The 22,755-nt window shown below is 43.6% G+C and overlaps 1 protein-coding gene across 2 annotated transcripts in view; it reads right to left on the bottom strand.

The window, feature by feature from the left end:
• The window catches only part of tmem102 (transmembrane protein 102), a 38,188-nt gene that overhangs the window by 13,539 nt on the left and 1,894 nt on the right, over positions 1-22,755 (bottom strand). For both annotated transcript variants that reach the window (XM_079491420.1, XM_079491421.1), the window contains exon 2: positions 21,308-21,523. In XM_079491420.1, coding sequence (XP_079347546.1) covers positions 21,308-21,509 — 202 coding nt within the window. In that variant the 5' untranslated portion in view covers positions 21,510-21,523. The remainder of the gene's footprint in view (positions 1-21,307; positions 21,524-22,755) is intronic.

The following is a 22,755-nucleotide window of genomic DNA, read 5'->3' as shown; positions in this document are numbered from 1 at the left end:
TTGAAAACCACTGCACTAGAGGGGTGGGCAACTTTGAACTATAGTTCTGCACTCACTCCAGAGGGCCACGTTGCATATTACTGTCGTATCAATAATAGCAGATCCACAAGCTCAATTTTTTGCTTGTAGATCTGCTATGTTTGCTATATTTGAATTGAAATACTGATTAATTTATTTTTTACCATTTTAGAATTGGAATCCTGAAAAGTAATGTGTATCGTTTCTTTAATTTCAAATGCATTTAGTTATAGGTTACTTATGATAACTTCATGAACTTAAATGCAAATTCATTGGACGTATAAAAGACAATTCACTAGAATGAAGTAATTAAAGCGGGTCATGTTTGCAATTGTAACAGCTGAAATATATAATATATCAATGTTGGGATATTAACCTGGGGGCCACATTAAGTGAAGGTGGGGGCCGCATGTGGCCCCCCCGGGTCGCCAGTTGCCCATGTAGATGCTGCTGCCACTACGTTTTTTCCAAGACAAGAGAGACAGAACGTGTGAGGCACACACAGAGAGATTAAGAGAGAGAACAGCCGTGCTCTGTGAGAAATGGGGGACTATGTGCTATAGATTGTTTTGGAAAGGCACTGCATATATTTATGAGCTCACAGCGGCAGTAATATTGACTGAAGAGCACGCCTGTGAAGTTAACTGCTCCCTCAGTGACCAGCGGCCAACTTCAACACCAGCTGCGCGCTTAAAACAAGTTCCCCCTGTAGCAACTTCCTCCTTGCCCCGCCAACACTGCTGGCTGAACGATATACAGTCACCGCATCACTGGCTTGACAGAAACTGAGGGCAAAGCTTGTGAGGGAATAAAACACACAGGCAGGAGAGAATATATATATATATACTGTATATATATATGGACGGCTGAGAAGAGTGAGACAGAGTCACTTGTCAAGAACGGTAACATTTCATCGATTCCCCTCCTCTCCCCTGGCCCCGCCAGGCAGGCAGCTTTCCAAACAGAGGCCCACAAAACTCTCTAAAAAACAGTTTATATGAGAAACGTCTCGGCTGCCAAATCCCTTTATGGGTACTTGACTGTGCTGTAAAGTTCCCGGGCTTTAGACCCTCAGGGAACGGCGCCCTTGGGGCCAAGTAAATTATGTTGTTCAGAAGAGCCAATGAGAGACGGCCTTGTGGCGGGAGAAGAGGGAGCTCTGGTCTCTTGACCAGAGCGGAGCGCTTGACTTAGTACACCAATATGCCCTCCCGTATGGAAGAGCTACAGTATGTGTACACCTCCCGTATGGAAGAGCTACAGTATGTGTACACCAATATGTCCTCCCGTATGGAAGAGCTACAGTATGTGTACACCAATATGCCTCCCGTATGGAAGAGCTACAGTATGTGTACACCAATATGCCCTCCCGTATGGAAGAGCTACAGTATGTGTACACCAATATGCCTCCCGTATGGAAGAGCTACAGTATGTGTACACCAATATGCCCTCCCGTATGGAAGAGCTACAGTATGTGTACACCAATATGCCCTCCCGTATGGAAGAGCTACAGTATGTGTACACCAATATGCCCTCCCGTATGGAAGAGCTACAGTATGTGTACACCAATATGCCCTCCCGTATGGAAGAGCTACAGTATGTGTACACCAATATGTCCTCCCGTATGGAAGAGCTACAGTATGTGTACACCAATATGCCTCCCGTATGGAAGAGCTACAGTATGTGTACACCAATATGCCCTCCCGTATGGAAGAGCTACAGTATGTGTACACCAATATGTCCTCCCGTATGGAAGAGCTACAGTATGTGTACACCAATATGCCCTCCCGTATGGAAGAGCTACAGTATGTGTACACCAATATGCCTCCCGTATGGAAGAGCTACAGTATGTGTACACCAATATGCCCTCCCGTATGGAAGAGCTACAGTATGTGTACACCAATATGTCCTCCCGTATGGAAGAGCTACAGTATGTGTACACCAATATGCCTCCCGTATGGAAGAGCTACAGTATGTGTACACCAATATGCCCTCCCTTATGGAAGAGCTACAGTATGTGTACACCAATATGCCCTCCCGTATGGAAGAGCTACAGTATGTGTACACCAATATGTCCTCCCGTATGGAAGAGCTACAGTATGTGTACAGTACACCAATATGTCCTCCCGTATGGAAGAGCTACAGTATGTGTACAGTACACCAATATGCCCTCCCGTATGGAAGAGCTACAGTATGGGTACACCAATATGCCCTCCCTTATGGAAGAGCTACAGTATGTGTACACCAATATGTCTCCCGTATGGAAGAGCTACAGTATGTGTACACCAATATGTCCTCCCGTATGGAAGAGCTACAGTATGTGTACAGTACACCAATATGTCCTCCCGTATGGAAGAGCTACAGTATGTGTACAGTACACCAATATGCCCTCCCGTATGGAAGAGCTACAGTATGGGTACACCAATATGCCCTCCCGTATGGAAGAGCTACAGTATGTGTACAGTACACCAATATGTCCTCCCGTATGGAAGAGCTACAGTATGTGTACAGTACACCAATATGTCCTCCCGTATGGAAGAGCTACAGTATGTGTACAGTACACCAATATGCCCTCCCGTATGGAAGAGCTACAGTATGTGTACAGTACACCAATATGCCCTCCCGTATGGAAGAGCTACAGTATGTGTACAGTACACCAATATGCCCTCCCGTATGGAAGAGCTACAGTATGTGTACTGTACACCAATATGCCCTCCCGTATGGAAGAGCTACAGTATGTGTACTGTACACCAATATGCCCTCCCGTATGGAAGAGCTACAGTATGTGTACAGTACACCAATATGCCCTCCCGTATGGAAGAGCTACAGTATGTGTACTGTACACCAATATGCCCTCCCGTATGGAAGAGCTACAGTATGTGTACAGTACACCAATATGCCCTCCCGTTCCATACGGGAGGGCATATTGGTGTACTAAGTCAAGCGCTCCGCTAGAGCTACAGTATGTGTGTATTTGCTTCGTCCTAACCCATTTTAGACCCGAGGACACATCTGCGTCACCTTATAGCTTTTAACCACCTTAAAAATTATTTTAAACTTTAGCTGTTGAAAAATAGCACTACAAGCTTGTGATCTGCTGTTTTTGAAACCAGGGGGCCGGGCCGAATACGGCGAGCCGCCCCACGTCCGAAACGGTTGAGAAATGACAGAGTTACCGTGTGGGGGTCCCTCTACTGTACCCTCTGTACTGTACTGTACTGTACTGTACTGTACTGTACTGTACTGTACTGTACTGTACTGTACTGTACTGTACTGTACTGTACTGTACTGTACTGGCACACCCGGAATCATCATATATACAGTTAATATGTGCGTGTGTGTTTGTGTGTGTGTTAGGTTGCGCACACATGGTGAAAAACAGCCATGCTGTTTTTGTGCTCATACCCACCCAGCCACCCAGCCAGCCACCCAGCCACACACACAGCTCTGTAAGGGAGTGGTTGCACCACTCAAAAGTTTGACACGTTTTTCAGAAGACATTTTGTAGAATCTGTTCTCAGGTCCTAATGGGCAGAGTGTGGCTGCAGAGACGGCACAGGGGACACGCGGTCCACCAGCTCTGTGGCCAGCGGCCAGAAAGCTCCTAACGGGATTTCTCTCATCCAATTAAGAGGGCACAACCCTGCGCGCAATACGTGCTGTTTTAATGTCAGTGAGTTATGTACAGTGTTCATGTCTCCGAGTCTCCATAAGAGTGAGACAACACAAGAGAGAGAGAGACAGAGAGACAGAGAGACAGAGAGAGAGAGAGAGAGAGAGAGAGAGAGAGAGAGAGAGAGAGAGACAGAGAGACAGACAGAGAGAGAGAGAGAGAGAGAGAGAGAGAGAATGTTTTTCTGGGATGGTGTGTGTCTGAAAGAGAGATAAGAAACGATTTTGACCACATTCTGTCGGAGAGAAAAACAAAGGCTGATGCTTCATAGACTAATAAGCCATAAATTCCATCCGTAAACGGCCTTGTTTGAAAGCGAGCGAGGGTGCAGAAAAAACTAGGCCACTCACAGCAGGGAGAGTTTGGGGATAGATTTAGTGCATGTGTGTTTCGTGTGCATTCCTAACCTTATGTAAAAGATGAGTCACAATGAAGGAATAACACACGGATCTGTGAGCTTAGTTGTGAGATTGAAATGAGATATTACCATTTACCATTTTGACACCGATGTTTACAAAGGTGCATCAGACAAATAAATGTATTAGCAGTCAAGTAGAATTATTTTTGATTGAATTATACGTTTTCTAATTATTTGGTTAAGGGACAACGTAATGGACAGAATAATCGCTGAGAAAATAATTGATAGTGCACCACTTTTTGTGTCTCCAAATGCCTGCTTCTCTCCACAATGTGATGGGTTTAAACACTTTGCTGCTGGCAGCTTGGCACCTGCTGCACTAAAAGCAATGGGAAGCCATGCTCCCTCGGTCCCCCATAATTACTCCCTGTGCCTGTTCTGTTCGCCTGAGCTCAGCTCCTGTGACAAAATGTGACCAATCAATTACTAGGATTTGGAAATCTGGCAGACTTTGAGTTGGAAGAAAGAGGGAGGAAGCGCTGAGAGGGAAGAGAGAGAGAGAGAGAGGTGGAGTGATAGAGAGAGAGAGAGAGAGAGATGGAGAGAGAGAGAGAGAGAGAGATGGTTAGAGAGAGAGAGAGAGAGAGAGAGAGAGATGGTTAGAGAGAGATGGTTAGAGAGAGATGGTTAGAGAGAGAGAGAGAGAGAGAGAGAGAGAGAGAGAGAGAGAGAGGGGTTCAGCAGGGGTAAGGCTAGAGCTAGACATCCTAGCCCCCGACACCTGGGCTCCCATTCTCAGACTTTTTCATGTCAAGGACTCCCAAATTGATGTGTATTTTACTATTTTCTATTTTGGCCGCGAGCCCCCATCTGAGAAGGTTTTGGTCCAGGGACACCCAGAACTTTGTTTGTTTGTTCAAAATCTTCCAAACATTTTCAATATTTTTCTAAAAACATTTTTGAATAGCCAAGATAAAAATGGATAAAGTGGTTAAAAGCTATGTTAAGCTATGTTAATCACTTTTGCTGGAGACCCATTCCTCCCAAAAGACAGCTATAGGTGCCCCACTCCCAGACCCCACTTTGACAACTGCTCCCCAAAGACCACTATGGGTGCCCCACTTGACCCTTCACTTCCTTGCAAACACCTATTTTTTTTACTGGCGACAATCAGCAACAAGCTACACAGCAACACACCCTTAGAATACTGAAAAATCACCAACGTTTTGGACAAAAGTAAACAGACCACGGATGAAGGCACGCGATAATTACCTTTGGAGCATACGCCGAAGTATTTGCGCCTTAGTTTGAACCATGAAAATCCCCCTGAAAATAGTCCCATAGCTTGTTAATATGGTCGAACCGAGAAATAATTCACCGTGGTGATGCGGAAGAACAACAAGCAGTATATAGGGGCTCGCTGAGCCAAGTCAAAACCACCGTTCGCTTGCATTGAACTCCTTTTCCCAGAAGCCCTTGCAGCCCATGCAGTGCACTGGTCGATTTACGGTTACGTCATCATAAGGCGACAGCCTCGTCACCAGGTCCTCGACAAATCCGCTATTTCTTTTTCATTATTAAAAAACGGCGAATTAAACACAAATAGCGGTTTTAGCGTATTACGAAGGGGGAGACAATGGAATAAATAGCGTGGAACACGGGTTATGCAGTCAAACTGTTAACACAATCTGTGCCAGGAATGTCAGGTTACGTTTTAAGCAACATACCCTACCTGTGCCAAGACGAAAAGCAACTGCATTGCGTTTCTGTTTAACAGGTGGGGCAGAATGGGTTAAACAATCCCGGCAGCCTCAGTATATTATATGTCATCTTTTAATATAAAGCCCTCAAAGTGTTAAAGAAAAAGAAAAGGGCTTCTTGGCATTGGCGAGTTTAACAAATGCCAAGTATTTTAGCCTGGCATCTCTGGTGTGTTCCAGGGGCCGTGTCTAGGTCTTGGCCCTCTCAATCGTTCAGAGTTTTGTAAGAATTAACAATGTCCCTCTGCTTGTTTGAGGGTACTTCAAAGAACATAATAATCTACTTTAGAATCCTGACTGGTGCTATCACCAGTCACCCAATACTTAGCCCCCCCCCCCCCCCCCCCCCCCACACACACACACACACACACACACACACACACCCCATAACATGCACACGCGAAGCATCCATGTGTTAAGCATGCACACCGAACATGCATGTGCGTTAGCGCAGCAGCAGCACAGACCTAAATGTGTTGTACGAGTGTACACACCCCCACACACACACACACTATAGTTGGCATAGGAACATAGGAACAGGGCTGGTTTCACAGACATGGATTATAATTCTAATCCCATAAGGAAATCACTTTTGAGATTTGTAATGCTTTCCATTGGAGAGAAATACGAGTATTTTGATTAGGTCCGATTCGATACCATGTCTGTAGGTCTGACGTATTCAGTTATACCGTTTCCAGATGGAGGTCAAAGTATGAATGAATGAGAACTTGCACTTAGAACTAGAACTACACAGGCTGTGAAAGGTTTCCGTTTATGGAAGGAAGGTTCTGGGTTGTGTCCTACGGTACGTACATAGTCGAAAAGAGCCTGTATATTTCCACTCTGAACACAGGTGTGTTAAAAATGAAAAGAGCCTGTACATTTCCACTCTGAACACAGGTGTTAAAAATGAAAAGAGCCTGTACATTTCCACTCTGAACACAGGTGTGTTAAAAATGAAAAGAGCCTGTACATTTCCACTCTGAACACAGGTGTGTTCAAAATGAAAAGAGCCTGTACATTTCCACTCTGAACACAGGTGTGTTAAAAATGAAAAGAGCCTGTACATTTCCACTCTGAACACAGGTGTGTTAAAAATGAAAAGAGCCTGTACATTTCCACTCTGAACACAGGTGTGTTAAAAGTACACATATGAGACATGGCAAATGATGGCATGCTGTCGCCGCTGCTCCTCTGGCAACACACGTCTGTAGACCCGAGGCAGATTCTACAAATGTCTTCTAAATACTAACAGCTTTCTGAAAAACCTTAAATTAAGTTTCTATGGTAGAGCTTTTCATGTCAAGGACCCCCAAAATTATATGTATTTGGCCCACTGACCCCACCCATCTAAAAATATGTTGTTCCAGGGACCACCAGAAACAAAGATATGAGTCAAAAGTGTTTGCTTTAAAATAATCTCTCTCCCTCACCCTGGGTATACGATATACACATGCCTGTTTTGCAGTCAAATTTCATATTTTACTCACGGTTTCACTCCGTCAGATTGCACTCTTGAGACATGGATGCGTACAGCGCTGAGACTAGGCTGCACGCAATTATGTTTTGTTTGTAATAAAGAAACAAGGAAAAACAACATTTGGAACGATTGCCGAGGGAGATGAAATAAAAGCAAGGGAGTGTGTTTCCAAAGGCGTTTACACGCTCTATACAATTAAACAATTTGAATCTGGTGTCCCTGTTTTGGATGTCATTATCGGTGGAAATGGCCAAAAATGGTAAAAAAAATTACAACCTCACGATATGTCGCATTGCGACACTTTGTGAGCTCGTAGATGGGCTATTTGAGTCTTTCGAGACAACAGCATAGGGCTCAAGAGTTTAACATCAGTCCACAGACCAGTGGTTCTTAAAGTGGGGTCCAGGGACGCTCAGTGGTCCTTGGGGGGGGTTCCAACCAAATGGACCCTAACATTTCTGTAACTCTGAGTGTACACAAATGGACCCTTAAGGCATTTGATTCCATTTTAAACATTCTCAGAGTTATGGGGGTCCTTGAAATTAAACAGTTTGAGAACCACTGCCAATATTTATGATCTTGGTCTTTAGCCTCTAGTCTATGGCATAGATAGTACAGTTGTGATTCACACACACAAAACCAAACGTTACTCAGTCGTATACTGCCACCTAGGGTTTCTCTGCCGACTAGGAATGGGAGACTATAGCTGCTAAGGACAGTGTGACAGCACAGAGGGTGACTTTGCAGGGAATGCAAGGACATTTCACAGCCACAAAAACTCATTTAACCCATTTTGACCTGAGATCAGATTCTAAAAATGTCTTCTACATCCTGACAGTTTTCTGAAAAAGCTATGTTTCTATGTCAGTCGAAAAATAGCAGACCTACAAGCTCATAGCGCACCACTCGGTGGCGCGCTATGAGCTTGTAGATCTGCTATTTTTCAATAGCTAAAGCATAACATAATGCTAACACCAAAAGGGGTTCCCGCCCAAAACGGGTTAAATGGGGAAGAGCCAAAACCCGATGTGACGTGATCCCTTGTTAATCATCGCTGGAGCTTCTGGTAGCTTTTGACAGTTGTTCCTGCTCGGAAGATTCTGTCCCCGCGTGAAGTGTTGCAGGGCGGCGAATGTACCAAGCGTCCGCCACTGAGGCAGCGCTTACATACAGCAGCACAGGTCAGTGCTGTCCGCGCTAATGGGCTCGGTAGAGATAAGAGTAACAAGAAGACGTCAGGATGCTACTGCAGTGAAACCGCTAACTGCCTGTCACTGACTGCACTCAACAACCTCAAGTGTAACGTACGTGTAAAGAACACACATGTCATGCACTCACGTACACACACACACCAGAACATGCACACGCGAAGCCTCCATGTGTTATTAAGCATGCACAACGAACATGCATGTGCAGCTGCAGCACAGACCTAAAGGTGCTGTGTGCGCACACACACACACACACACACACACACACACACACACACACACACACACACACACACACACACACACACACACACACACACACACACACACACACACACACACACACACACACACACACACACACACACACACACACACACACACACACACACAGCATGAGGCTTCAATGTGACACAGCCGTCACGGCGCCCATATAAGCAGGAACAGGAGCAGTGGGGGAAGAGAGGTCCCTTTTCATCACAGCAGGAGGAGGAGGAGGGGGAGATGTGAATATTCAGCCACACGCCTCTAGTTTGATAGTGTCTAAATATAGTGTCGTAAATCTCTGGAAAATGGGATTCCACCAAATAAGGTGAGGCGTTGCGTGGGTTTGGAACGGCAGGGGGTAGAGCAGGCTCACGGGTGATGATGGGAACGCAACGCTCTGGTGAAAAGACGTTGGGGCTGCTTAACAACCCAAATGTAGGGCAAGCTGCTGTATAGCTACTCTAACAGCATGGAGTCCCATTAGGGCTGGGGAATTACCCACAAATAATATCCAAACCGGGCTCATGTACTGTAGGTTAATTGCATAATCTTTCTTATATCAAACAAATCAACTAAATCAATTAGTCTGATTAACCACTTAAACCTGTAGTAAACTTTGTTTTTGGTAGGCCACAATGGTGACGTACCAAAATAGTGAAAATAGCCAATCTGCAAGCTTACTTCAGCTGGTTTAGGATAATGCTAAAAAGATTTATAAAAATCCACTTTTCTCTGCCTTCTGGTGGTTTCGGGTGAAAACAAGCCACATTCTCCTGCCCATAATTATCGCGGTGGCACAGTATTTTTTTCCCCCACTCTACAAGATCGTTATAATAATATTCTATGAATTTTTAAAGGTTACTGAAAACACCTGGAATAGATGGCAAGGGCAGCTGGAGACAATGTTTTAAGTCAATGACTTAAAGAAAATAAAGATAATCGTCCATTAAACGTAATCGAGACCACGGTTAAATAATTGTGATTGTGATATTGATTTGAAGTCATATTGCCCAGCCCTGCATGGGCTCAGTTTTGCACTCACTGTGACACATGAATCTGGGTTACAACTGTCATTGTTATTGCTGTCACGTTGGTGGCAGGGTACAGAAGGATTGGGCTGACTTTAGTCTCATATCATATCATATAATTCAATCAACAATATTAATCACTGTTAGAGCTGGAGGAAGAGACGTGGGAACTCTCTTTGAAGCGTATTCATACTACCTCTTTATGTCTTAGACATTGCCTAATTCAATTCAAAATAGTACATCGTTTGCATTTCTCGAGAGAAAAACTATCTAAAATTTATCCTGACATTGACTCTACTTGTATAAGATGTCATCTGGAGCCAGCCTCTGTTGGACATATGTTTTGGGGATGCACTTCCTTGAACCCGTTTTGGAATAGTATTTTTGATGCTTTCTCAACCATTTGTCATATACCAATTGCGCCCAACCCGATAACTGCTATATTTGGAGTTCCCAACGACGATGCACCAATTACCTCTCCCCAAGCCAATTTCATAGCTTTTTCTTCACTCATAGCGAGGAGACTTATTCTCCGCAATTGGAAATCTGATAAACCTCCAACATTCACAAGTTGGGTCAAGGATGTTCTATCCTTTATACCATTGGAGAAGCTCAGATACAACAGGTACAAATCTCGCCAGAAATTTGTAAAGGCTTGGTCCCCTTTCATTGAATTCACCCTTTCACTATCTTTTGATGCTGTATCCTAGCTGTTATAAGTGTTTTCCTACATGTCATTTTTCTGTTTCCCATTTTTGCTTGTCATGTTTTATACTGATAATTGGATGTGTGGTAACCTATTTTCCTTATTGTACTACTGTCTGGTTAGAGCCTGGTTGGTTCACTGTGTAGCCCCTTAATCTAGTAAAAGGCCATTTTTATTGTCTCCACCAGGCCGAAGGCATGGGGAGAGAGTATGTTTTGTAGCCTGGTTAATAAACCAGACCGAATCAGCCGTTGGCAAAAAAAAGTTGCCTACCAGCGGATTACGGTCTGGCGAGGCTCAGTAGCACGCCTCTTTCCTACAGCAGAGAACAGGTCGGACCAATCGGGACACGGTATGCAATATAGGCGGGCTTTGGTACAGTGACGTTCAATGCTTGAGACCTTTGACTGACAGTAGCTCTGACCAATTGCGTCGAAGAGAAAATGTTTGACGGGAAATGAAATCCAAGTGGAGCCAGCCCAGACTGATATACCGCGACAGTGTTGTGTGATATTAGTCTGGCTTATTAGCCAGGCTATATGTTTTGCACTCCGTCCGTGTGTGTGTCCGTCCGTCCTTCCTTCCGTCCGTCTGTGTACAGCTAATCTCCGGCACCGTTAACCCGGCCGATGCCAAACTTTGCACACACACTCCCTGGATGCCAACGATGAACCTCTGCCCCACATTTTCCAGAACGGCCTGTTATAGCGCCACCATGAGGCAGCTTTTCACATGTTTTACCTAAAACTGCACCGATCTGCGTGAAACGTTGCATGCACACTCCCTAGAGGCCAAGGACAAACCTTTGACCTGCATTTTCCGCATCTGCCTTTTATAGCGCCACCAGGAGGCCGACTTTTGTAAAACACATTTTTTGATATTACTCCTCCAGATTCTGTCCAAAAATCTCACAAATCGTTACACAGTATCTCTATGGTCATGTGCTCAAGTCGGATCTGTCTGATATTTCATATTCCATCCTAATTGCCTATAATTGGCTTTCACAGTTTGCCCCGTTTTGAACAATAGCCTCAAATCATGAACGCAGCATGCAATTTACGTGAAATCTTTCACACATTTTCTTACTAGGCTGAGGAATATATCCCACCCTTTTCACATTGGCCTGTTATAGCGCCACCAACAGGTTGATTTTTGCAAAACACATTTTTGGAACAAAATGCCTCAAATCATCCAATTGCCATCAAAGGCGTATGAAGAAATGGCAATCGGTACACATGATCTCTGTAGTCATGTGATCAAGACGAGTCTGTTGGATTTCTCAGATTGTACACTGATTGGCTAAGATTGCCTTCCAAATTTTTCAGGAGTGGCCCGTTTGTACAAAATGCTGCACATGTCCTGCTCATCCAGAATTCTATCCTCAGAGATGCTATGAGTGATCTGGCTCTGCATTTCCTCAACAAAATGAAAAAAATTGTTGCAAAAACAAATAAAAAAAAACAACTCCTAAACATTTTGCCAAACATCACACACACTCCTATCCTCCTGGTGGAGACCTGTGCCCGGAAGGGCACTTTTTCTAGTTGTATTTATTTTATTATTTATTATTTTATTCATTTATTATTTATATCCTTTATTACACCCTTTTTTATTATTATCGTGGTTTATGGTTCTATTATTGTTGCTTTTGTTGTTGTCTTATTTTGTGATGGAACCGGGGAGGGTGGGGTATATGTGGGGTTGTTTGTCTACCAAAATTTAAAATCTTATAAATAAAGTTATAAAAAACAACAACAATATTAATCACTTAACCCCGCTTAAAATGTAAACGTTAACCCTAATGGAGATGCAGCACAACAGCAGCAAATCTACATTTGTTCTTTTCACTATTTTGTTAAGGTTTTTGGAATTTCACGCCTATAATTATATGCCCAAAACAGTGATGCCATGCTAGGTTGAAAGAGGCAAGACCATTCATACCAGTGGTCTGACCTGTTTAGTCCATCGACTTAAAGTGGGGACCAGGTGGGGACCAGGGACCCTCAGTGCTCCTTGGGGGGTTCACAAAGCATACTGTGATTTGTTAAGATGTTTAAGGAAGTCACTGGATTCCATTCATTTCATCTAGGTACGCTAGTATCAGAGACTGAATGGCAGTCACCACGGCTAGACTGAACGTTTCTTGACTTGAAATAGAGTGTTCAGTAACAGGAGTCTCCTGCATGTCTCTCCTGCTTTTTATTAAACAAAAAAATGCATTTTCAGGTCAGGATACCAATTGTATCCAATCAGGATAGAGAACTCATACAGAGTACAGATTAAAGAAGTGAAATTGGAAGTGATGACACAATGATCAGACGAAATTGGAACTGGAACAAAATGAAGCCGATAAATGCATACTCTCTCCTACATAAAATGTATTTTCTGTTTATTAAAGAGCTGGAGGACCTGCATATACAAATAAATCACAATAAAAGCAACCAACCAACCGCCACTGCAATTTACAACACAACTGATCTGAACATTCTAGCAGAAACTTGACGAATTAATTCCAAATGTCAATGACTTAACTGTGCAATGAGACTTACCCAACACTGACTCAATCATCAAGGTATATATTTTAAATTACGTTGGAGAAAATGCAAGATATGAATATAAAGCTGTTAATGGGACAATTAGAGAGTCTAAGTATGGCCAAAGCTGTGAATAGATAATGAGGTAAAAGTATTAGTCAGCAACTCAGCATCAATGAAAAGGCCATTATTTTCCAATGTATCCCACAACAATAAGGGAAAACAATATACCTCTTCTCCTCTCTGTTCTTTCTCCTTTAACCTTATTCAGAGGTCTAATGTCACTATACCGGTAGTGCAATTAGGAAGTTAAGTTGAAACAATATGGAACAGATCGATGTTTGGTGGTCAGGAATATCTTAGCCCAGCCCTAAATTCCATACGATTGAATTTAATCCAGCTCAGGAGGATCCATATCTCATGTCCCTCTGGGCAAGATGTCTGACATAAGTAACTCTTTTACTAAGTAAAAATGTAGAAACTGTCCGGCAATCAAAGTTTAGTATACATGTACCTAGTTACTTTCCACCACTGGTGACATGCAGGAAAATAACATTAAAATAAATACAGTCTTGAGCTGAAAGCTGCGATTCCATCAGTTCTCTTTATAATCAGCATGTTTCACAGCATCCTCTGGGCTCCAGATAATACCAGGATTGGCCCCACACAACCCCCGTGCTGAGAGGTGAGATCCTCTAACTTCTTGCCGAATATGAGCCTGCATCTAGACGGGAGATTAAAATTCAAAACAGGGGCAGGATGGATGTGCTCCTATTTAATCCCATCCACTGGATTTCACAGATCAATGAGACGGAGGCGTATGAGAGCGCGAAGAAATAGAGATAGAGTGAAAGATGGACGCTCTATTACAAAACTGTTATATGATTTAAAATGTTTTAATATTACCATTGTTTCAAACTTTTAGCTCGATTACGATTAACCTGTTAAACCCCATTAACTTCGATGGTCGGGGACCCCCAGGGCTCAATACTGTACTTGGCCCCTCGCTTTTCTCGAGAGCATTTGGGAGTGGCAGTGGCTCAGGCGTAGGGTAGTTCTATGACAAGGCCAGTACTGTATACATACTAATCTATTGAAATTGACAGTTGAACGCTTGCATTAGGGAAATCATTAACCAAATAAAGCGACAGGAGATAAATTAAGTTGATGAGGTCGTTTGCGATACAGTGAGTGAACTTTGAAACCCTATTGCATCTTTACAGCTTGTAGATCTGTTACTCAAAGTACTGTACTTAAAGGATATTTCAGTTTCAAATAAACATACAAAATAAAGAAAATGCGTGAGGGAGCCGTGTTTTTTCTTCTACTTTATTCATTTTTATATAGGTACTTTTACTTTCCAATTTTAATACTTTTACTTCTACTCCACTACATCTCAAGGAAAATATTGTACTTTTCACTCCACCATAATTATTTTAAAATGTAGTTACTAGTTACTTTGTAGATTTGTATTATTACAAAACATACAGTATTAACATTAACCCCTTCAGCCCTATTTAAACTTCTGCTATTTGAAAATCACCAATCTACAAGCTCACAACGCGCCGCGATGCGTTGTGAACCTGTAGATGGGCTATTTTCAATAGATTTTAATGCATTTCGTACATAATGATACCTTGTGAAATAGGGACACTGCATATTTGAGTACTTTTGGTACTAAGTATATTTTGATGCCAATACTTTTGTACTTTTACGCAAATACATTGAGCTGAACAAACTTTTACTTGTATTTCTACATACATATTCAAACTCCACCACTGACGACACCGAAGCTGCCAGGAGGAAACACGGACATTAAGTTGAGTTGAACAGAACAAAGTGAATGTCTCGGCTTCATTCACTCACCTGAACCTCTGCGAGTCACTGGCTTTTTATTGAATTGTTATCAGCGCCAAGAACCGGCTGTATGCACTGACATTGTTCTCTTATTAGAGCTACACGTCAACACAATGTCAAAAAGAATCCTTTGGCAGGCCTTCGCTGAATAATGCATTTACAATAGGGAGTAGGGACACTCGGCTTTCAAACAGTCTGCTTTGTTTGCACCACTGAAAATGCGATGCATTTCGAGACTCCGTATCAAACAAATGTAAAAAAGGAAACATCAATCACGTTGCGTCTTGTAATGTAGCTATTACAGTGGTCAATTAAAACTCTCAATGTTTAAATTGATCACATTACTTATTTAGAAAGGAACAGAAAACATCAGTGACAGTCTTTGTTGTGATAAAGAGCAGGCTTCTGGTTGAGTTACAGTAATGGTGTTAATGTTCCTTACAGTAATTGTGTTAATGTTCCTGAACAATTCAATTCACTTTCATTATTAAATAGCCTGTGTGCATGTCTGCGTGCAACCTCGCACGTGCATAAGCCATGCCTGACTTTCTTTATGCATATTGATCAACGGTTTATGAGCTCCTTTTACAGTATGTTTGGATATTATTGCTACCCTTGAGACCTTTTGTCTCTGTTGAGTGGAAACCTCACAAATGTCCAACAAAACGGTTATTCTTCTGGATTCATTTTCAAAAATGTCAAAAGTAGCAGATCGACAAGCTCAAAACGTTGTGGATCTGCTACTTCTCCTACTTTGGTGTGTGACGCTGTAGCGTGATCAAGCAGGCCGTTTTACCAAAAACAAAGCACACAAAGTTAGAATAATGGACATAAGAGGTTTCTGCCCGACAGCCAATGATTTGTGTTTCTAATGAACAGTGTGACATATCGAGTCAAAGGACAACCTCAGGTGCAACACCAGTTACACAGAACGCTAAAGCAGGGTAGGAATGAGAGGCAGAAGAGAGCGTATATGCATTAAAGAAGGGGAAAAAAAGACAACAGGGAGAAGAGAGGGCAGCAGCCACACCAATTCCTCATGCTGCTCCTCGCTTTGTGTTATCAAATGCAGCCCCCGGTGGGTGCACACAGAATAACAATGGCTGTGATGGGCCCCCGGGGAGAGTCCACCAGACTCACGCAGGCATCTGGATCCAAAGTGGAGGAGATAGGAGCATTTAACACAGCATTAGTCAGCCAGTGTGGGCGCGGGGGGCCCGCTCGGGCCCCCCAGCCTGCATCGTAAACAGAAGCCCCAAAGGGGGAGTGCATTGAAGCAGCGCTCGCTGTCACAGCAATGGAGTCTGAAAGAGTTCAGGCCGCCATGAAGCTGTGTTACCAAGCGAGATTGAAAGTTGTTGATGAGCTGAAGACATCTCGCAGCTAGGAAAACAGTTACGCTGTCAACAGCTCGCTATAGAATCGCAGTCAATTTGCCAATACAGTCAAGCCAGCAGATATGTGGGTGTCAAGTCAAGTCAGCGAGCGTGTCGCTAGACATTCACGCTTGGCTCAGCAAGTGCCGCCGGTAAAACAAGATAAAACAGAGGAGGGACAGTGAAGTTGCCAGTGTACCAATCTGAACTTATGCTGGCCCCGGCTTCATTCTGACTGGGGTGTTATTTTGAAGAAGGTCAGCCAAATGGGAAGGCGCGACCTCGGCAGGCAGGCAGGCAGAACACCAAAGCGCCAAGGATGCATAAACACCCAGGGAGCCATAACAATAACACACATGCACCCACAGACACGCATAAAAGAGACGATGCGGCTCTTGTTTGCTGCCGTTATTCATTTCGATTTTTGTTTTTCTTCCCGACTCATCTCAAGGTGAACTTTTGACTCGTAACCCGACACTCAGCCTCCCCAGAGATCGGCCCCCAGCATCCGCATTACTATCCAAAGTTGATGTAATGTAAGGAGAAGGGTTGGACAGGGGGCTTGCTGAAGTAGAACTGATGCACTCGTGGAGATGTGGAAGACGCACGCAGGCTTTCCAGAGTGGAGGTTGAACCTTGGGGGACCAGCGCAACAAATCTGTATTCCATTTTGGCACGGCCATACTTTTGAAACCAGTATCTGAGGAACTGGGCTGCGTGCCTGGCATTTCACAATGTTATAAAAAGCGTCCTTTTGTATACCTGACGCTTTCACAGAGATGTCACAAGTAGTAAAGTACTAGTGCTGGCATACTGAATATGTGGGCTTGGCACATCATTTCAATAAGTGTATTTTGTCTGTCTCCAGATACGTCTGCCTTCCTCATGCGTTGCTTCTACAAGTCTATACTGTACAGCAGGTTATACGCTTCCCCCGACCACACTTCCCTGCAGGCAAAGCCATACACTGTTTACTCACAGAGCCCACCGTGTAAATAACAGTTGCTTCTTGGAGCGGTATAGCTGGGGGAAGGTGCTGCACTCTGCCAGTGTGTGTGTGTGTGAGTGTGCTTTTAATCTCTTTACCTCTCCCATCTCTGACAGAGTGCAAAGCCCAGTGGGGATGCTAGTGCAGCCCAAACTTTATAAAAGCCTCTGCAAGTAATGGAACAAACTATGGTGCGTACACGTAAGCAGTGGCGTCACACCCACACCTATATTCAAGAAGCTGTGATTTGCTCGTTCCCAGTGGCGCCGTGCGTCCTTGAACAGTGCGCCACTGCGTACACAGCCACCATGGCGTACTCCGCTCTGCACACTGTAAGCCTCCAATCACACACAAGGCGTCTCTCCCTATACGCTCTGTTAGAGCTATACACAGACAGAAGTTGTTGGGTTTTTTTTGGAGGGTGGGGTTCGGTTGTTTGTTTCAGAGATTTTTTGTTTTTCATTTTGCAACAGAGGCTGAGATGTCCCAGTGGGAGATTACTGGAACAAGGGGACACAAAAATACAGATCCCCTCTGTGATTGCTTCAGCAAGCAGCGGCAGCCCCGGGGAAGAAAAACAACCGGAAAAACGTCCCTTTGTCTTGAACCAGGTTTGCAAACAAGCAGTAAAAACATGATGGGACCTCACACTGGGAGAGCTAATATCTGAATCCAGTTTAGACTAGATATGAATATAGCTGAAGGAGCTACACGATAGAGGGCAGCACGGGTCCATCCAGAACCAAATACCAGAGAGCCGAACCGAGAACCGAGGCGATTCGGGCCCGAAATACTGACTTGTCCCTCGGGCAGGGTCGGATCCATTCCAAATTGCCGTGGGTCTGGGTCGGATCGTCTGAAATGCAGTTACCCGAAATTACCCGTGAGGATCCGAGCTTTATATATTAAACCCTTCAACTTTAAAAATAGGTTTCAAAAATAGACATGCGTACGTTGTAATTATTACATTCTAAAGTGACAAGTCCATATTATCTGTTGAACCGAGTCAACGAGGGCTGGGTCTCGTCATGCACCTCGACATGAGCGAGAGCGCTCTCTCTCACCCCAATCCCGCGTGCGTGCGCACACGCACGCACGCACACACGCACACACACACACACACACACACACACACACACACACACACATGCAATCATGGCAACCCCCTTGAGCGAGGTCTGTACTTGGCCCATTCCTTTTTTCCCCTCTACACCAAATGTCTTCACTAAAAATTGCAGAACTACTAGCTAAGCCCATTTTTCATAAAATGTTCACCATTTCCAGAATAGGGTTCACTGTATGTGGTTAATGTTATGCTATTTTAGCTGCCAGAAAAGATGAGGAGTGTGAGAAGAGAGGAAAGAGATGCTCAGAGATCCACAGGGGCAGGCTGGTAGCTAATCCAATATTTGACTAGATTAGCAACAAAAAAGCCGCCTCTTATGATATTTTTGCAGCAAACAATAGCCTGAGCGCAAACTACACGGGTGGTGTGTGTGTGGGCTGTGGGGGGGTGTTAACCCATTCTTAACGGGAACCCCTTTTGGCTTTTGGGATATTAATCATTATGTTATACTTTAGCTATTGGAAAATAGCAGATCTACAAGCTCATAGCGCGGCACCGAGTGCCACGCTACGAGCTTGTAGATCTGCTATTTTTTGGAAAATCGTGAAAATGTGGTGCAAATCTTTGAATATATATTCTTTCAGAGCGAACTTTTTTTACTCAAATCTTTGCTTCTGGGAGGGTCCCTGGAACAACATATATTTTCAGATGGGGGTCTGCGGCCAATTACATATAATTTATTCATTTTTGTGGTCCTTCACATTAAATAGTTTGAGCACCGCTGACTTAGAAACATAGGTTTTTCAGAAAACTGTTTTAGAAGCCATTTGTTTTTAGAATCGGCCTCAGGTCTAAATTAGCCTGGGTAAACCCCTCCCCCTCGCCAGATTTGCATTCTGCCGGGGAGTGGGTTTACCCAGGCTAGGTCTAAATGGGTTAATGGGGCTGTACCGCAGCTATTGTCTCGGAGATAATATGTTGAAATGGAGAGGGGACTCTACTTCAGATCAACTGAGGCTTTCTGGCTGGCACAGACGAAAGGAGGAGAGGGCCCACCGTTGGGAGAGCAGCAGGCCAAGGAAAGGAAATGCTGATGGGAGAGCGAAGAACACAGCGGGGAGAGGAAGGGGGAGATGACAGAACCAAAGTAAAAGAGATAAACGAGAGGGCAGCTGAAAAGAAAAGGCCCCTGGAATTCATTAGGACGGTGGCCAAATTGTTGCCAGTGGTGTTGGTACAGACAGACAGAGATATGAGGAGAGCACCATTGACAGGGGAAGCTTTCCCCCGTCAATGCCAGCTTGGAAGGGGAGACAGTGCCACCTATTGGACAAACACACACACTTCATTTAGAACTGCCTGCTGAAATGACCATTAAAGTAAATCATCTTAATTGCTTTGGATTGTGAGTTTCATATTTTTTTGCTCTAGCTCATTTGATTCATTACGGCCAAATGGAAATTTGCAATGTGATTGTAAACTATTACAGTACATCAAGTCTGCACTACAGCAGTGCACCAAACTAATAGGATAATGTCCACTTTCACTTTCAAGCTGGTGTCTCTATTTTTGCCATGTTAGTTATTGTAGTGGAAGGTTTTCCAAAAATGACCAAACATTTCATAATTATCATAACTTTCAAAAGTAGATCTGCGTGTTTAATATACTGATTGATCACATGATACTGTCCAGCATACCTGCTTCTATGTTGAACGGAACAAATATTTTCCATTGAAATATATAGAAGATCTATAAGCTCGCAGTGAGCTTGTAGATCTGCTATTTTCACAATAAGAAGGCAATGTTTTATTATTTTGATTTGATTTATTCATCCAGGGAGGCAGTAACCAGTTTCTCTCACACACAAATGCATGCACGCTGCACGCACACACGCGCACATGTAACGCGTGCTATCTATCCTGTGTATCTCAACAAACACACTCCTGTTTCTGTGACGTCTGGGCTTGGTGCCATCCTGAAATTGCACACACACCGCAGTTTGTTACATTACTTGCAGAGGCTATTGGTTGTTTTCTTCGTTCTTTTTTTAACCCATTCAGGCCTGACGTCGAAATTTAAAAAAAAAATGTTTTCTACATCATGACAATTTTCGGAAAGATTTGAGGCACATTTTAACGATTTTTCAAAAATAGCAGACCTACAAGCTCGTAGCGCGCCACCGAGTGGCGCGCTACGAGCTTGTAGATCTGCTATTTTTCAATAGCTAAATTATAACATAATGTTTAAAACACCAAAAGGGGTTCCCGCCCCAAAATGGGTTTATGGTTAATGTGGTTAAACGCTAACGTGACATGGATGCGTTCCAGGTCTCAATGGGTTAATAACAACCCTATGCTGGAAGGAAGCACGTGCAACCAATGTCTTGTTTTTGCTCCAAAAGCTACTGAATAGGGAATGTACATTTGTGCTTGTGTGGAGAGAAATGCAGTTGCCTGAGGCCAAGTTCACAGTAGCAGTGACAAAACAAATGCTAAAAGTAATGTTCAATGGAGCATGCCAGCAACATGAAGCTTCAACCTAAAACCTGACTGTCGATGCTTGACGCGCTACCAAAAGAGATGAGCTGGCTTCAACATTTTGCAGCACTCTGATGACGCAGGGAAGCGCCAATCAGTCATATGTTTAATTGTTTCACAATTTCCACTTCCCGTCTCTCTCATCCCACAATTCCTGCTCTGTTCCGTAAACGGGAAGTACAACTAATCATAGCTGTTAGCTAGTTCCCTGTGCTATTCATTAACCCAAACAGATTAGGTTAGGGAGTGTGGCTTGAGCAACAGAGGCAGTCAGCAGCAATGTAGCTGGCAATGCTTGGAAGTTGTCCACCTTAGGCTTGTGGTTTATACTACATGTGAGGTTCTACAGACTTACGTACTTTGAATCTATGTAAATTGGTCACTATTATATCTCTCTCGCATACAGTCATCAAGCCGGCAGTGTACATCACACATTTTTTGATACTCATACCTAGCATGTTGAAAATGAAGTCCTTGGCAGTGTGGACCTCTAGAGCAGTCTGGTCTCCAAACTCGCCCTGCTCCAGGACAACCAGCTCCGACACATGGGCTGACAGCTGCTCCAGGGTGGCCCCCGAACGGAAGTCCACCTCCGACGGCTTCTTGGCCACGGCTGGGGAACGTGGTGCCACTGCACTCATCAGGGACTCCATCGCTCACGACGACCCTGCATGGAGAGAACAGAGCAGACGTAAACACATGTACAGTAGACACTTACACGACATGTTCAAAGCCTTATGTTTGGCACTGTGTCAGTATCATGATCGCAGCACCGTTGGCTTTACGGCAACTACAAGAGCACGCAGAAATATCAACGACTATAATACATTTTATATTACTACCTCGAATGGATCAAACATAGAAAGGGTTAATGAATACAAGTATCTTGGAATATGGCTTGATGACAAATTTAAATACCATATAGATAATCTTGTCTGTAAACTAAGGCTTTTTTTTTTTTTACCAGAACAGAGCTAGTTTCCCAACTACATGTAGGAAAAGGGTTATTGAAGCAGTCTTTCTTTCTGTGTTGGACTATGGAGATGTCATCTATGGAAAAGCTGCTCCTTCCGTCAAGCCCTTGGATGCAGCTTATCATTCTGCTCTGCGATTTATATCTGGTGAACCTTACAGAACTCATCTCTGCATCCAATATGACAGAGTGGGCTGGCCTTCCTTGGCCGATAGGCGAAATAAATACTGGTATCTGTTTATTTTTAAAGCAATTGATGGGACTTTATCGTTGTATATTAAAGCTCTGCTGGATTGGAACCCTGTAACGTATAGGACACACTCCAGTTACATGGCTCACACTAAAGGTCCCAAATGCAAACAGTTGTGGAAAACAGCCTTTTGTTTTAGTGCCCCAACCACGTGGAATGACCTACAGCTTAAATTAAATATCTGTTCTCCCATAACATACGGTCAATTTAAATCTTTGATTGCAGACTTACCCCCAAGTGCCTGCAACTGTTTTTAAACATATATTACATCACGCGATGAGGAAATGTTGCTGTTCTGTTTTTGTTTATTGCTTTGAACATTGTATCTTGTATCTCGACGACACTGCAAATGAGGGTAATTCGAGAACAAATAAAGGTTTGAATGAAAATCAATGACTTGTCTTGAGCCCTATTTTACACTTTGTCGCCCATCTACAATCTTGCATGACGCAGTGTGGCTTGTATGCAGTATGGCTTGTGAAATAAAATAAAAATGTCACTTATAAGACATGCCCCAAACAAGGAGAAAGACGTTAAAGTCTAGACTGCAGCTTTATCCCACTTCATTTGGACTCTCATGGGTGTACGACTCGTTGCATATAATTTGATCTGCTCTTCCTCAGGCCATGTTTGCAGCGTTGCCGTTACGTAATACTTGCTTTGTGTAGTTATTTGT

Source organism: Electrona antarctica (genome assembly GCF_951216825.1).
Source record: "Electrona antarctica genome assembly, chromosome: 21".
Lineage (NCBI taxonomy): Eukaryota > Metazoa > Chordata > Actinopteri > Myctophiformes > Myctophidae > Electrona > Electrona antarctica.
The sequence above is the reverse complement of the archived record's forward strand: the minus strand, read 5'-3'. Positions and strand labels throughout refer to the sequence as shown.